Below are 17,878 nucleotides of genomic sequence, written 5' to 3'. Positions count from 1 at the left end.
AAAACTTTATTTGCTAAAAATGTACAGTTAAATCAAATTAAAGAAGGCCAGAACGTCTGACCAAAGCCAGAGAGTGGCACTCTGTCCCGAAAATGGATGTTGACGTATTGTGAAGGATGGGCCTGGAAAATTCCCTGGTGCAAAAGAATGAGGGTCTTAAATTTGAAGCGTAGGGGTGGGATTGCAAAATTAGAAACAAGCTTTTAGTCAAAGGCGCGGCTCTCTGGAACACGTTGTATTCAAAAAGTGTCTAAAGCAGATCAGTTGAGGGTTAACATTAGATGGTGTAGAGCAGCGTAATTTACTTTAAATGGTAAACTTCTGTAATTTGTCGATCACCCAGAGCTACTAGGCACAAACAGAACAATCATCTCTGCTATACATCTGGAGAGAGTCTAGTTAGCAGACACATTTCCATATACAATTTCAACTGGCATCATCAAGATAAAAAAAAAAAACAGAAGAAATACTTTACACTAGTAAAGTTTGTAGATAACATACAAGTTCAGGCGCAAGTGAAACTATACCAATGTTCATTTTTAAATATTTGTGATATCAATAGGCATTTTCCAGTACTTATATCATATTCTCCCATTGCTCCTTACAAAATAAAATCATGAACTACATGAAGATGCTTGTGCCAAAGACAATGTAATTATCAACAAATAATGTATCGAAAGCGGTCTGTTGCTGCACTGGGGTTCTGAGCACTATCTGGAGCACGTATCTTAGCACCAGCGCCGGGCACTACATTTCTCCTGTGATGAGCATCATTTCAGTCGGTAGTTGAGATGCTGTGTTTAGAATGCTGTAAATGTGAAAAGTTGGAAAACTTTATTTCACGGTTTTTCAATATCATGATCTGGGCCACTGGAATTATGAGATTGTATGAGTGCAGAGTTTTTCGCATAATTATGGATTTGCCACATAATCCAAGATCTGTTACTAAAAACGCAGAGACACGTTGCTGCACAGGGGAAAGCCCCTTGCAGAGATTAACTGGCCACTTTTCTGTTGCTGAATGCTATATTTGGGTGTTAAATTGGTACTAATGAGGTACCTCCTATGCACAAGCGTTAGCATTTTTTTTTTTCATCTTTTAAACGTATTATTATAAAATGTGCTACATTATGCCACAATTTGCAGTTTCTTGCCACATAATTTAGTCAGTCCTGATGGATGATTGGGCCCTCCCCTGCAGCATAATTTCAGTGACCCTGACCATGATCCTATCCGCTGATGAGCCAAGTGAATGTGCATTAAGCATCTGAAGGCTGAGGCCCAGGATTAGAAGACCCAGAGTCAACTAATGGCTGCTAAGATAGCAAACCTCAGAAACTGAATGAGCTATAGCTGCCTTTACTATTACCTGCCCAGTGCCAAAAGATACCTCTTCATTCAAAGAAAAGAAGGGATTATTTTGAAATTACTGGCATGTGGGCATGTCAGTATTGGGTCGTTTTATGTTTTCATTATCTCCACTCTTTAAAAAAAGAAATATATATATTTTTTAAAATGTAGAAAGTTGCCGTGTGGTGAGCAAAATATCTGAGGCGAAGAGAGCGACAGGGTTAAAAATTCAGCCGCGCACTTTTCCTCAGGCAAATATCCCCACTGTAAATTCTTTCTGGAAGGGAAATATCTATAATCGCTTCGATAAATATTTATAAGACTGGCACATTGGAGAGAATTTAATTGCCAACTAAGAGAAGCGAATGGAATATGCGCTCGCTGTAGTTCAGTAAGAAACACAATACCTTCTGCGTGATATAATCAGAGTGAACAAGAAAATGGCTTGCACTCCCCCTCCACGTGGTTTCAAAAAGATGTTTCCAATTTTGTTCCAAATACTAAAGAGTGAACCGAGACTAGTAACTTGCACTGTCTGTGCATGCTATTCCTTATTGCACATGGCATTTAGTAATGTATTTCAAAGCCTCCATTATGGAGGCAGAAATATGTTTTAGTAACCCCCACGTCCCCAGGCCCAGTGGTCGCGCCCCGCCATGGGTGCCCTGGCGGCGCGCGCGGGGCGCCCCTGGGAATGGTCCCTCTCAGCAGCCGCTGCCCTGAGCAGCAGTGGAAGGGAGCGGAGACTGAAATACTTTCTAAAAGCAGGGGGAACGGTCTCTGGATAAACAGAACGCGTTCACCGGCTCAAAACTTCAGCGAAGGGGCAGACGAGGCCGGCTCCGAGCAGAGAGCCCACCGCCCCCTGCGACCTGAGCTTCGTTAACAGCAGAGAAGGGACTCCGAGCTCCAAGTAATTGTAAGCTGGGCTTGACTGGCGCTTTCTAGACGGTGGAAGAAGACGGGTGAATCGCTGCACTTAATTTTCATTACAGAAAAAAAGTGCCAACTAGTCGCGAGGTGGGTACGCTGCGGCAGACAGACATGATTTAAGGCTTGCAGAAGGATTCCCCGTCCAGCACTCCTGTGACAGCCAATTACAGAGCCCGGCCCGGCCCCAGCAGGCAGGCTGCTAGCAGACCTTGGTGAAAAGGTAATGTTTCTTACAATGAGTTACAGATTCTCAAGAACAGGAAGGCGCAGAGAAAAAGGAAAACAGAAGGACTCCAACCACCCAACAAATACGAAGCAGACCCCGGACCGTGATACCATCCAGAGATGTAAATTACTATAAATCATCGCCGTCGTCCAGAGGTTCTCAGAGCCGCTTGAGGAGGGCTTTGCAGAATGCTACTCTGGGTTAACAGAAGGAGGAAGCTGGGGTGTGAGCCGAGGGAAGATCAGTTCTGCTCTCCATATGCGTCGGCAGCACGGGGGACGGGGGATCAGCAGCATTTGTAGTCTCTCCAAATCCTCATGACTCAGAAAAATTAAAAAGCTATATCCCTCTGGATGCCAGGAGAAGGCCTTACCACGGGCCTTTTGTCAGAAAAAAAAGCTCCAGCGAAAAGGCAGTCCCACTCTCAGAGCTGTGATGTCACCAACCACATGATTAAGTCCCTCCAGTAACAGTGGCTGGCCGAAAAAAAAGGAGTTTTAAAGGTTTTGCTTTTTTGGATTGTGTAAAGGCTGCATTCGCCTCACAAACAACCACAGAACCACAAGTGCGGTGCACACTTTCTCCAGGAGGACAGCAGCAAAGCCTCTGGTTTTTAAATGGTTAATCTCTGCTGGTCACTACCAGCCACCAAGACCGACACAGCCAGTAAGTGCTACTTAACCACAGCCTAAGAAGGGATAGTGCCTCGAATGTTTCGCGCGCTCTTTCGGTTGTGTTGCTGCTTTGCCCATTGCATGCTTCCAGCACTATTCATTCGTTGGACCGTAGAGTATAAGCGTGTAGTAGAACCCCACCACCATCAAGTTGCGACTCTAAAACTGGGCATGCTCTATGCTTTCAGATTAAGGCTCGCAGGGGTGTGTACACCGTAAGGTGCGTGACCTGTCCAAGGAAGGCGGCCAAAGACCAAGGGTTATGGCATCCAACAGCCTCTTCAGTTCAGTGGCACCATGTCAGCAAAACTTCTTTTGGGGTAAGTTCAAGATTTTTTTTTTATCTATTTCCAAAAAATGTCTTGCTAGTGTCAAGAGAAATCAACCCTGCCATATGGAATGTTCCATTTCTCAAATGTCATGAATTTGGCTATTATAAGGCAAAATTACTATGTAGTGCAGAAAGGGATCCACTAACAACTTTTCCCAAAGTTTTGCAATGAAAAAGTTTTATGTAAACTTTGGAACTGTCAGTAGGGGTGTCAGCTAGCTGCTGCTGACAGCAGGTACCGGAGGTGAAATGTGTGAGGTTGTTCTCAATTAAGAAGGTGTGAGGTTAGAGACTGTCTGCTTTGTGAAAACTAAAGTTCAAAGCGAACTCTCATGTTAACTAAATGCATGGAGCTATTTAAAATCACCATGAAGAAATGTGATTTGTTGGTTGGGGTGAATATGATTATCTACTTTAACAAGATTGTTCCTGAGAACATGAAATCTGAAAAAAACACGGTTTAAGAGGGACAGGGTGTGGGGCACATGGTTTACTGGACACGTGTTGCATTGAAGATCCGGGATATCGAAGTTCTAAATCCTGGTTCCCCTGCTTGACCACATTGCGTGATCCTGGGCAAATCCCTTCATCTCCGTATGTCTCAATACACTCATCTGTCAAAATTGGATGCCCACTGAATGGACTAAAGTCTGGTTAGTAGATGTGATTTCAAATAACAGACCACTTATAATTAAAGAATTAACATTATTGGTAGATAGCTTGTAAAGGTAGGCATTAAAGACAATCCTATCTTAATGGACTCACATTTTACATGAGAAGCTTAGTTATTGCATTTAAATTTGCACCTTGAGTAAACAGTACTATACCCAGCTATGCTACGACACGCTTACACATTTTACATTCTGAACTATGCGATGAAAGGCCTTTAAATACTAAACTCACCATGTGCCAAAAATAGCCTAGAAAAAAGCTTGGATACAAATACACTGCCTGAGTAATGTTAATTTACAAGATTTCAGACCTAAATGCTAACTTGTTAAAAGTTTACACAATGAATGAAGCGCATTACAATGTATTGATTATGAAAAAAGTGTAGCGGATTGAAAACATGTTGATATGACGTATAGCCTTAGTATAGCTAATAGAAAATATTTACATTAGAAGGCTCATTGACTTTTGTTTATCACAGCTTTAATGTCACCAACCATATAAACATGTAGGAAAAGGGACTGAGCATTGGAAACACTACTAACATGCCGCATTTAAACATGCATTAACCACTCAAAATCACATGTTGGAATACAATAATTTACTAAGCGTTCCTTATTTTTTGCTACCATGCAACATGGATGAGATGTCTCTGTCCCATCAGATGCCCAGGCACCTTCAAATGAAAATGCTCTATCAAATGTAATGGAGGCAGGAGCGCTTTGACACTTAGTAGCTCAAATGACACTGGAAGACTTACAGAATTTTTCTAATTTCCTCCTCCATTTAGAACTGTGCTCCTCTCGTCGCTCACGGTCCCTTTTAACACTCTAAAAAACTTGCTAGAGTGGCTTCTTGCAGAGGTTCGCCCCTTGAGCTTGAACCTAGAGTCAGACCTGGGCACTGTCTTCCAAAACCCTCCGCCCCTCGCTTATGTTTCTATTGGCTGCTTCCCACAGCAATTACACCAGGAAGTTTTAGACAAAGAGAGTTTGATGTCCAGGCACTATCATCCTTTAAGAAAAGAAGTGGCCAATGAACACAGCAGATGGTGTTCTTCACGCCAGGTAACTTCTGGCCACTGGTGGCATAGAACGTTACTCAATAGACCAAGAAGAACCTCGTTTTCATAAGCTCAGTAGCATTTCTGCTGAATTTGCTGCATAAAAGGAGCTCGTCGAAGGTGCTGGCAGACCACGCCATCCCAGTGTTTACAAGAGGAAATACAGTTTACATGTATAGGGGCTTTTCTTTCACTCCAACTTCCAAAAGAGATTAGATGGATTCCAGTTGGCTACAACTATCATAACACGCAGGGACAGAAGTTTAATTCACGTATTCTGGGTCAGTGAAAAGTGCTGGTAATTTATGAAGAACACACACTGCAACTCAAAGCCGACAGCAATGAATGAACTATTTCGGCCACACACACGCGACCAAGAGTACCGGCCGCCCATAGAGAGCTATTTCTGAGATGAAACGGCATTCCAGTCTCTCACTTTTGGCTGCTGCAGAATTTTAACTTTGCTCTGAAAAATCTGTATCCATTTGTCTAATAAAATGATTGCCCGAGGTCTTAGAATTGATTTTAGACATGCAAGAGATTAGAGACAAATGTCAATAAAATAGCATTTGAAGGAAAAAGGTTCAAACCCTTTATGCCACCTTTCACCTATAAAATCTTCATGTTTCTCATTCTTTGAAATCATGTGCAGATGACAATATTACAAACACTGTCTTCTAGATATTATTTCTTAAATGTGCAAATTAACAAGTTAAGTCTACTTAAAAAATAGTAATGAGACCAACCTGCAGCTGACTGTTAGCCAGTCTGATGGTAGCCAACAATCCCATAATTTGAAAGCACGTGAAACAGGGATAAGACCAGGGGACTCCAAGTTCTGACACTAGAGTGCAGCTCTCCCAGGCTGAGTCCTGTAACCGGTTACAGGAGAACAGCAGAAAAAACCAACCCCGGTCTCTTTTACAAGGAACCCCTCATACAAAGGTGTGCAATGCTTTGAGTGTTGCCACTCCCTAGAAGTGCTCCACTTGAATCTGTGTACTTTACCATCTGCGATGGAGTGCGTCTAGGACAGACATATAGTCACAGCCCTAATGGAGCCAGTTTCCTCCTATCCCTGGGTGATATTTAGAATATTTTGGAAAAGCGATATGTAATTATGATCTATAATGGTCGAGGATAAATGAACGGAGAAGATTGAAAGGTCAGATTTTCTCCTGAAAGCAGCTAACGTTAAGGGAGCTTATATACAAATTATTTGCAATTGTGTATGCACTGACATTCTATTCCGACTGGTGCAAGAAAAGTCTTAATTTTAAAATAGTGGAAGAGGTATCAAAATAGCATTGTAGCGTGTGTAAAACTATAAAGCAAAAGTAAGGTTCCAGGATGAACAGAATGCTCTAGGAATTTATGAATACTCTGCTTTATACAGGTTCTTAATTTTCCATTTTAGGCACAGGCTGACAAACTGAGATGTCCAAGATCACACAATTTCAGTCTCAAGAGTAGCCCAGAGTCAAACCCATATCTTCTACTTCCCAAATAAACAACTTAACCGCAAGAGTAAACCTTATTTCTTCTAGTCTGGAAAACAAAACAAAAAAAATGCAATATGCACCGCTGCTTAATCCCCAATTCTCATGGTCATAATAACAATGCCTACAGAAGCCTACAGTGATTTACTACTTATGAGCTGTAATTAAATACACATTACTACACTGCACAAACAGATCATAGTAAATGCTTCAAGGAAACGAAATACAGACACATGATTAACCTCATTTGTATTAATCACTGAAGACATTTCTTGCTTAATTTGGACACACCTCTAGGACAGAGAGAGGGAACTCTCCAACCTACACACGCTCCAGCTTAGTAAAGAAACTCTGAAATATTTAATAGCTAAATAAATTGCCAAAGAAGAGGCTAAAGCGGCTCGAGGCCCTGGCAGCGTATAAAGCAGGCGGGAATAATCTTTATTAAAGATGACACACTCAAAATGACAATGTGCTCCACTGTGGCGCATTCAGGCGGTGCTAATCAACTGCAAATCTTTTCTACCGTTCCAGAGTGCGTCGCATGTGCTTTCAATCTTACCCACTGGTGGTCTGAAATATTGTACTGCTACAGTCGCCCCCGCGCCACAAGTTTGCTGCATGGCTTATAAATATTTCACCAGAGGGTTTCCTCAAAAGAAAAGTTGCGTGAAGGCCGCGGTGCTATTTTTGCACTGTGCCTCCTTGTTGGAGCAAGAGGTTAGGGGTTACCTAAATACCTCGACTGCATGAATGTATATGCGGGGGAAATGTAAGTATTCACACGAAAAATCCGAAGGGAACCTATTATTTGTTTTTGCATTTCCTATGATTAATGATGCACCGGCGCACACTTCAAAACTGGTGTAAAAATAGGGTAACACCTCAAATTCCTGCCCAAACTATACAAACACCAGACTTCCAGGCCCTTGTACCTAGCAAGGAAGAAATATCTTGCGGGTCTTAACAGCCTAACATTAATGCTACAACAATATCACTAAAAGACCTTGAAGCTGTTACAGTAATCTTGTGGTTTCAGCCCAAATTTTACTTGCCCTACAAAAACATCCCCCGCCTCACCTATGTCTTTTTTCACACATACCCTTGAATTTAGTGAAATATCCTGTTTTTCTTAACACTAAAGCATCTTCTGTTGGAACCCAGGAGAATAAAGTGATTAGGGTAAAATGAAATCTTGCAAATATCCTTACTAGATGGACACAAATGTATATTATTCATGAAAAAGTCTGCATAATACAGACATTAAATACCGCTATCTGCACTTAAACTATTTGTACTATGAGGAACATTCAGAAAAAAAAAATACACAGTTGAATACAGTTTGCAGAAACAGACCCGGATTCAATGAACTTTTGGAAATGGCCCCAGTTTCTCTGAACACTCAGAAGTGGTCTCTGTTGAACTGACCTTTCAGAAATGGCCCAAGTTTTCCATGCTGGGCCCTACTTGGGGGAAAAAAGATAAAAGCTGGTATTTACTGGCGATTTGGTACCACAGTCGGGCTATAGACTAGTGCACGAGGTATGCACGGGAGGGCAAATCTGATATTGGTGCATTGACATTTTAGGAGTGTGCATGGTAAGAAATACTGGAAAAGTACTTTCACATGTTCGAGAAATAGTACTCAGTCACTTGTCAGCCACTGCATTAGAATCAACTTCAGAGTCACCCTTCTACCAAGGTACTTTGTAAACCCTGTGTGCTCACTACCCTACATTGGGTTAATCTAGAAACTATGTATTTCTAAAGTAGTCTAGACAACTCACACAGTGATTTTATGATGAAAAAAACAGCACAATATCAAATTCTTCGAAACTATCCAACAAGACTGCAGATGGTCCTGTGCAACTTAATCTTTTCATCAATGTACCAAGCAAGTCACTCCATACAGTGCTACACATGATCCACAACTGTACACAGGGTGGATGTCATTGCAAACAACCACCAAAGCGATAAATGTGTTATACAAGTGTCAATAACTTAACATATGAAACCCTAGACTTTTACTTCTAAATTTCTATGGTTCAGAGAGTTTCCCACAGGGCATTGTCCACCGATGGTGGACGTACAGCTAGATGACCCGGCACCATCTTTCCTCACTATGGAACCTCAACAAAGGTTACCTATTCAACCTGCCAGTTCCCCCTGATCTTTGGACCAGTGCTTCAAAAGCCCTTCTGGAGAGCTGGAGGTTTGGTAGATGTAGGGATCAGGGAAATGGGCAGATGCTGTACTCTCAGAAAATGTACTTTTATTAAATATGAAGTGCCACTGAGAGCGCTAGCCTTTTGAAGAACACGCTCCCCAACAAAAATTGACGTAGCATTATCCCCTACAATGTGAAGAAATTGTCATTGTTAAACAGCATGCTGCTAATGAGCTCAAGAAAGAATCTCTTCTAGGACACAATTGCACTTGCCCTGGAATAGCAAGAGAAAATGTATCAGTAAAAGCGATGAGCTTCATGCGTGGACAGGTTTGCAGATTTCCACAACCCTGATCTTGCTCTTCTGTTGCACGACTACAGACTCCTTCAGCACTGTGAAATGTAGTTATTCCTCACCATATACATGCAATTCCTCTAAAATTGTTGTTTCATGAACATGCTCCTTGCCCCCTCTGGTCATGCGGTCGTGTCCCCATCATACAGCCCATCCCGTTCACATCTTTTATTAGATCTGTGTATCTGCAATGAGCCTTTGTATTGCTGCCTTTGACTGTACACATATAGCATTGTCATTCAGTTGTAATACACTTTAAAGCCCTCTGACCACGTTCATGCTATATAAAACCACAATCCAGTAAATACACGTCAACTTCTTGCATATTTCAGTCCCAGCAAGGCACGGGCAGGCTTTCTTAGGTTGATAAAACAAGTGTCTTCTAATAATAACTGTTATTTAATTGCCGAGAGACCGCTTTGGTTTCCGCCTTATTTGTGGTCAACATTCTCTCATCCATGCCCTGCCACGTAAGTTCCCACACAGTGGCCAGTTACTGCTCTGATCCGGTTCCAACTGTACAAAATGTGCTCCTTCTGCTTATTTTATTGGGTACTGTAAATGTCTGTCAAAGCGCTGTAAAATCGCATGGTACAGAGCAGGGGCAAGCAAGTCTGAACCCTATCAGGATGGAATGGCTTACTGTATTTATTTTGAGTACTCCTTTGTGAATGTCTTTTGGGGCTACTTGACGAAAAAGATAGGAAAACCGAAGTTTCAAGGTATAGCCTGGAAGCTGAACTGCGGGCTTTGGAACAAGGCTGTATAAGTTATACCCAAGGTTCCCCGTTGACCAAAACCGTGAGATCATAAGCTATCCCCTCCAGCTGCCTGTGGGCATTTATTTATCTGCTATCACTGGGACATTAACATTTGATTTGGTAAAAGGAGGGATAATGTTTTCTTTTCTTGAGGAGGAAGGTGAATTAAATGTGTTCTGCAAGTCACCAATGGAGGTCTTAAACCTGAAGTTCTGGTGACATTGTAAAAACGGCCTGGCTGCATTCACAGGAGTCAGCACGGCTCCCCGGCTGCACGTTCTGGGACCTTACAAGACCTATCTCCACCCTTGTGTACTCACACAGGCACCTGGACACTCTCTGAAGGGCCTGGAAGCCATGATAATAGCGGTTGTGAACGCATCGCGACTTCTTAGGACAGGACATTCTAGGTAGGACTTAAGCTAAGAAGAGAAGGACAAGGTTTGTAGTTCTTGCACGTGGCCATAATTAAACTTATACCTAGGAGGGAATGTTGAGACTGGTTCAGTGAATCAGAACCTTTGCCATGCTGGCACTGCTTGCTCTCTGCCTTCCTTCTAGGCTCAGACGTAGTGTGAACCAGGGACGCAATAGAGACCGGGACATCCACTGTATACGTCTGCCTCACCTGGCTGAGATTGGTGGGAACGGTCGCCAAAAGCACCATTGACCTCCTTCTATCAGGTATTAACAGGTGTTAAGGGCCTCTTCCCACCATTATGTGACCTAACTCACGGTCCCGTAACTGGGAAGAAAAGTATGCAGGTAACATTGCTAAAGTGTATTAACTAAAAACTATTAAAATAGAGAGAAATAATACTATAGTGTGTGGAAGGAGTATTAACTGTCAATCTGGGAAAGAACAACTTAATATTCCTAATGGGAACTCCCAGCTATAAAAAAATAAAAAGCAGTGACTACAGTTCTACAGCCCAAACTATAACCTAATGAGTGCAGAGGCTCGTTGGACTTGCTGGTATTCAAACCAGGCACTTTCATGTTACATATAGATATTTCAGGCAAATTCATTAGTTCACTGCACTATCTAACTTGAGTCCCATCTGATCATTTAAAAATACTAAAGCATCATTTATTTTAACAATATAGAATTTGTATTGTGTTTTTGCATTCCAGATACTTTGTAGCCATCCTCAGTGAGGCTGAATGAAGCACATTATTCCGTAGCATTGTAGCCAAGCGCTTTTACTTATTAGCTATTCCCCACAAATGCAACTTTTTCCTCATAAATACTGCTAATCACTCACTGTCCAGCTGAATGTTCTGGTGGCCGGACAGATTTAAAAAAAAAAAAAAAAACATTTTAGCAAATGCAAGCTGCCAAAAAAGCAGCATAAAAATATGCCAACGTTTTCCTAGAAATTCCAACACACTTAATATTACATTCACATGAAATTAGCTACCCCACGACTGCCTTTGGATACGTTAAAAAGGGTTCCAGTTAAAACTTAAATATTACATTTATAAATTCTGGGGAAGAACTTAGGATCCGCCCGTGTGTGATGGACTGCTAGCTTGCCATGCTTTGCTTTCCATTTGAATTATGCCAGGGCTAAAATGGAAGTACAGCCAGACTATATGGAACGGTATCTAACAGCCCTCAGGGCCCATCGGAGAACGAGGGCTCTCTAATGTGAGCTCCAAGGCTCTAGGTACTGAGCTGCACGCTATCCCCTCACTCACAACATAGGGACAAAAGGAGCCAGACATCTAGCACGCCTGGCACCACCACCCACAGAAGCCTAGTGCAAGTCACTGGAAATGCCTCTTTCCCCCAAGGCGAACATATGTTTTAAGGAATTAGTTACACGACAAAGAAAATCTAGCAAATCTTTAACAAAGTGGTTCCAGACAAACACAAAATGGCAACCAAGTTAAAAAAAAATATATACACAGAGTGGGCGGCTAAAACAGGGGTATAAAACCTTTTCTGTAACCAGGGCTACTCATGCTCAATGAAAAGCACCCAGAGCTACTAATATTAGTGGCTACTCCAGACAAGATTGTGCTAGGCCACTCCGTGCAAGATTGCCATCAGTGAAAACCTCAGTGGATCACGCAGGACTGCCAGCAGTAATGTAAAACCACGTTTCAATTTGGAATGCTTCTACGTGGGTAATACATGACAGCTTAGCTGAAACACCCCAGGTACCAAGGTAATAACAGTAATGTATGATTTTCAATCAAATATCAGCTTTAAATATGTTTTGGAAATCCGTTGTTCTACAAGCATCAGCTTTTAAGTTCTAAAAATACACACATTTTCATCTCTAATGCATGCTTTTCAGTTTTGAGATACACGTTAATTCAAAATAAAATCTTTCAATTTAGCAGGCTGTGCCACACACAGAAGATCTACTAGTAACTCCAGAGCTACTCGTTGGAAAAGCCGGAGCTAAAAAGATCCTAGCAGGGAACTAAAAAGGTCCACAACACTCAGGTGTGTTCTACCAATCTAACTAGAAGTAGCCAAAACGCTAATTACAATACGCAGGCCCCGCTGCGTCCTCATTCCCTTCTTCGGTCTTGGGTGGTGGATCCAGAGGCAGTGCGGGCTAGAAGGTATATACAATGGTGACGCAGTTCTCCATGGTCCCTCAGCAGCAAGCCAGCAGGTGACCATAACGAGGCTGGAATAGACCTCTGAACATACAACTTTCTTCCCAGTCAAACAATTACACGAGTACTTAAACGAGTATGTGTGTTGCACTTCATACCAGCACAGTGGGCTCCTAAGCATGTGTGCCATGATCTGTTAGTGGCATGTGCGTCCTGCGAGTGGTACACTTCTCTTCCAAAGGTCTGGCATTTGCAGAGGTAAAACCATTAATCCCATGTTGCTTAGATTCTCAAGCCAGCTAAAACATTCCTTAAAACTGAGGTTCCAGGTATAATTATGGAGTACCCTAAAAGTTTTACTAAGTCACCGTTTAAGGTCCCATAGCATCACTACAGTGAAAAGGCAGAAATGCCTCAGCACAAATCCCCATTTTTCAAGAGAAAACTTCATAATGGAGCCAGTATTTCTATAAGCGTTTGCCTTGCGTTTAATCCAAGTATAATGTATATTTTTACCTCCCACGGGAAAGACATACCAACAGAAATTGTTTTTTATAGATAAAAAAAAATTGTAAAATGTGCAGCCAGAAATATCAAAACTAAATTTATGCACGATTCGAAATCGCACAGCAACACTGCAAACAATGAAAGGTTTATTTGAGGTAACAAAACCGTAGCAGTTACTATTTATGTAGGCCAAGCACCTAGACCCACAGGAGCAAAAAAAATCTAGAAAAAAAAATGTGTTTTCCTTAAAGCCTGCTATGCATAACAAGGCATTCACTTGCCTTTCCCTCTGCCTCGTGGCATCGACTGCAGTGTGTATTCAAAGTGACAGCTAGGAGCCCACGCTTTAGCCACAGAAAGTGTTTACAAGTACACTCATGCAACACAAAGAATACTACAGCTGGAAACACGTGCGTGTTTTCTCCACTGCATTTCCGTTTTCACAATGTATTATTGTGTATTAGCAGCCGAACAACGTAAAACACCGTCCGCACACATTTGCATCTGAAATTCTAAAGCAGATTTAGAATTTCTGCACCTTTTCAAATAGAACACATTGCAGAGACTGAATACCCTCCACACAGCTTGGCACTGTGGAGGCAATGTCATCTGAAATGACAACTTTTGCGTCCATTTGCAATGGCTAAAGTAGAATTTATATTTCGAAAGTTAAAAAAGTGTGCAAATATAGGACAATGATTTGAAGCATGCTTAGTGTAAATACTACAAGGTGGGGAATAATGGGTAAGCGCTAGCAGTGGACAGAGTGGCCAACCGCCATGCCACAGAGTAGCATAGAGTGCAAGAACAGCCGCCATCTCAGCACAGTTTGCGCTGGATGGGATCCATTTGTTTGCAGGGCCGGATCACCTTGCGGGGCTTGGTATGCAAGTGGGTTCATCAGCATGACCAGTCTGGCCTTACCGAATCTCAAAGCTAGTCTAGGAAGACTGCATGTTGTTTCACCGGATGTGATTGGCCATCCTGCAGAAAACCAGATTGTCTCAAACACAACTGTCAACTCGATTGGGCACTGAGACAGCCAATCAGATTACCCCCTAGATTTTTGTTCCGTTTACCAGAATGCTGAAATAAATTCCACGGCTTTCGTGTTCCATGGATCACTGCCTTAGCATTGATCATCACTTGCCGTAACGCTGACCAGGGTGGATGTCTTTTGTGTTCAGCATCAAACTAACCAAACAATCTGAATCCTTTACCCTGAAGCACCTAGTTTACAAATGAAACCATAAATTGAAACTCTTCCTAGGGTATATAAGATGATGATGCATGGTGATGCATTATATTGAATTACCAGTAACTAGGATCATTCTAAAACGTGAAGGTAAAGCAGGTGGGTCATAACAACCTGATGTAACAATTTAACAACCACCTTCATGGGATTCAGCCTGAATCTGGGGCACGTAAAATTTAATGACCACATTTTCAGAGCAGATGCCTCCTTACAAGGAACCACTACTACAGTCAGCGTTTTTGGCCACTTCCGCATTTTTTTACAGAAAAAAACATTTTGAGGCAGCGCGAGGTGAATGGGCCAAATACCTAATGGTAGCAGCCTGTGGGCATCAGGGAAACTGCTAAAAGCTTTTAAAGAGCCTATGAACGTGTAGTGCCTGCTCCGTATAACACACTCTGGGGCATGCTTCAGCTCAGACACCAACATCAAAAGCCTTCTTACAAATATTTATAAAATTACCACAAAGGCAAGCATTAGTGATTGTATAGCACTTTTGCAGCATCTGTGGGGTTAACCAGTCTAAGGCAGCCAGCTACAACAGTTTCTTGAAATAGGGGTCATTATTCGGCCTACTGTGGATCACTGAGTTCTAATCCCAGCATTTCCTCGTGGTCAAGGATGGGAACCTTGCCTCTAGGAGGGCTGGAAATCATCCTAGATTCTCAGGGTAACCCCGACTATGTAAACTGGTGCAATTTAGATACAAATTATGCACTTGTTTTTCTTATAAGGAATTCTATAACATTTGTAATGGATCCAGCCCTCTTGGACTTACATTGCCACCCCCTGTTCCAGACATGAAAAGGCCTGATTCACACGTTTTTGTGCCCTGAAGCAACTTTAATGTATAAAAAAGACACTATCAAGTTGAATATCACATCTTCATTTACACATTAAAAAATAATGGAATTTTCAATTCTCCGAGAGCCGTAACGACAGTAGAAGATTAGTGAGATTTCCGGCAGTTGTAGGTTTATGGTAGAAAACGGGAAATGGGCATTCCTAGGTCAGATCATGGAAGATTCTGTGAATACCCCCAACCTAGTAGATATCATGATTAGACAATAAGTCTCACTACAGTTTGCTTATGCAACAATGTGCCCAGAACAGAGGGTGCAGAAAGTGCCTGGTGGTAGACTGTTTCGGCAGTAAGTGCGCAATATAAAGGTCGCTTAGGAAGTGCAGTGACGAGAACAAAGAAAGCTAAGGCACTTTAATGTCCAAATCAGAGGTTGCTAGGGGAGTAAGGTTCCAATGCAGAGGATGCTTAACATTCAAGCCCCAGTACAGAGGCTCTTTAATGAGTCCAATACCGAGGCTGTACAGGCAGTTAAGTGCCCAGTACAGGGGTTCGTTAAAGTGCCCAGTACAGCAATTGCTTAGGCGGTAGAGTACCAAGTGCAAAATCTGTTGGAAAGTTAAGTGTCCAGTAGAGTGAGATTTCTTAGTGAATAAAGTGAAAAGTACACAGACCATCTTGGCAGTAAAGTGCCAGTAGGGAAAAAGCTTTGACAGTAAAGAGACTGGCACAGACAGAGGCACGCTGGACAATAAATGCCCAATGCAGAGGCTGTCTAGACAATAAAGTGCCAAATTCAGAGACTGCTAATGCTGTAAGGTAGTTTTGTCAGTAAAGTGTCCTATACAGAGACAGCTGCCCTGGGAGTAAATGCCTAAGACACGGGCTGCCTAGGCAGTGAAGTGTGTAAAGTGTCCAGGACAGAGGCACCTTTAGCAGTAAAGGCCCCAGTGCAGGGAATTAAATACACGGCTATACAGAGGACATTTTGAAAGCTAGTCTGCTGGTATCCAGTCTGCTTTGGCAGTAAAGTGCGGGGCGCAGAGGCTGTTATGACAGTGAAGTGTCTGGTACAGAGGCTCTCTGGGCAGTAAGGTGCCCGGTACCACTGCGGACCCTCGCCCAGTCACTCTAAACAGTTTCTGCAAAACGCCCACTCATTTTTCTCAAACTCAGAACGGCGTTTCTCGTCCTTCGTGCGCCAGGACTTCTCAAAAGCAACATACCCGGTCTGCCCAGCAGCATTCGGCAGGCTGTTCTTTGCGGCCCTGCAATGATCGGATCGGGAAACCCAAGCGGACCCGAGACAACGAAGTACCTGTTCCAGCCATGTGTAGGAAGGAATGTGACCAAATAATTTTTTATTGATTTAACCTTTGCAGGAATGCTACATATCCTCAGAGCAAAAACATGTTAATGTATTTAGAATATGATACATCTCGGAGAAGGCATGAAAAAAAGCCGGCCGAGCCGCGCGGCTACTTATTTCTGCTTTCCACGTGCAGGCCCGGGGAGAGCAATCGCGCGCGCTGCGGAGGAGGCGCCATTTTAAATGTCCGACTTGATGAGAGGCTGACAGACTGGATCGTTTCCAAATCAAAGATAGTCATGGAGGAAGCTGAGGTACACTTCCCTTAAATGACTTAATTTATACACGGCGAGCAGCGCCCCAAATCTCACAATCCCCTCAGTACATTTATGTGGCAGACGCAATATTCCTAAACAACCTATTTCATTAAATTACACTGATCACATGATCATTTACTAAAAAGAAAAATTACACCTCAAATTTGATTCCTCATCTCAGCGGGCCCAAGGGGCATATGCAGGATACCACACTCTGCAAACACAAGCCGTGCGCAGTGACTGAGGCGGTGCTCAGAAAGGATCCTCGTGTGGCGGGAATTATTGCATCTCCTGGGATGCTAGCCCAGGCCAGGTTTACCCTGCCCAGTGAAGCTTGACTGACCTGCACAAGCAAGCCCTTCCTCGCAATGAGGTGTACAACTTGCAGGCCCTGGGTTCATAAAAATAAAAAAAAATTGGTGGCTATGTCTGTGGACAACAGTAATACCCTTATCATGCTCTTTTGTTTTGAGTGGAATACTGCCCCACTGATAGCCCAGCTCTGATTGAGATTTGTTTCAACTGGCATTAAAAGGGCATGTGGTATCTGGACCAGCGTCACCAGAAATCATTACGAGCACACGCTAATAACAGAGTCTGGCAACAGACCTGTTCAGGAGCCATGGAGTAAAAATTTGCAGCTCACCCGGATGTGAAGATAACATCCCATCTTTTGGTGACTGGGACCCACGTAAAAAGTAGGAGACCACCGTCCTTGTACATAATGCTGCTCTGGCCACCTCAATGCAAGAAGCTGCATCCAGAGAAGAAAAGCAAGCATGTTCAGTGATGTGACTGGAAGTGGTGGTGATGGGCTATATCTTGAATTTCATATAGTTGTACAGGCATACATTGCAAATATTCACTTTATCCCCCTGGGGATGAGTGTTATTGCTTTACATATCTTACTATTCTATAATTCTAGGCTCATTAATTTGCTCTGTTCACGATACCTAAGAATGGCACAATCACCTTGCAATTTTTACACAACATTTGCTATTAACTGAACACTAGGTTAACTGTCAGCTGCTCTCTTTAGACTCATTGCTATCATGTGGGTCAACCAAGTAAATACGTAATAAT

At 42.6% G+C, this 17,878-nt stretch overlaps 2 protein-coding genes across 2 annotated transcripts in view; one reads left to right on the top strand and one right to left on the bottom strand.

The window, feature by feature from the left end:
• Positions 1 to 17,878, bottom strand: part of SUPT3H (SPT3 homolog, SAGA and STAGA complex component) — a 1,211,638-nt gene that overhangs the window by 1,141,563 nt on the left and 52,197 nt on the right. The window lies entirely within an intron of this gene.
• RUNX2 (RUNX family transcription factor 2) overlaps positions 2,823 to 17,878 on the top strand; it is a 283,911-nt gene continuing 268,855 nt past the window's right edge. The window contains exons 1-2 of the mRNA XM_069236101.1: positions 2,823 to 3,175; positions 3,372 to 3,503. Of these exons, the coding sequence (XP_069092202.1) occupies positions 3,446 to 3,503 (58 nt within the window). The 5' untranslated portion in view covers positions 2,823 to 3,175; positions 3,372 to 3,445. The remainder of the gene's footprint in view (positions 3,176 to 3,371; positions 3,504 to 17,878) is intronic.

This window comes from Pleurodeles waltl, chromosome 5 (assembly GCF_031143425.1).
Source record: "Pleurodeles waltl isolate 20211129_DDA chromosome 5, aPleWal1.hap1.20221129, whole genome shotgun sequence".
NCBI classification, from domain to species: Eukaryota; Metazoa; Chordata; class Amphibia; order Caudata; family Salamandridae; genus Pleurodeles; species Pleurodeles waltl.
Note: the sequence above shows the minus strand (reverse complement) of the source record. Positions and strands in the feature narration are given on the sequence as shown.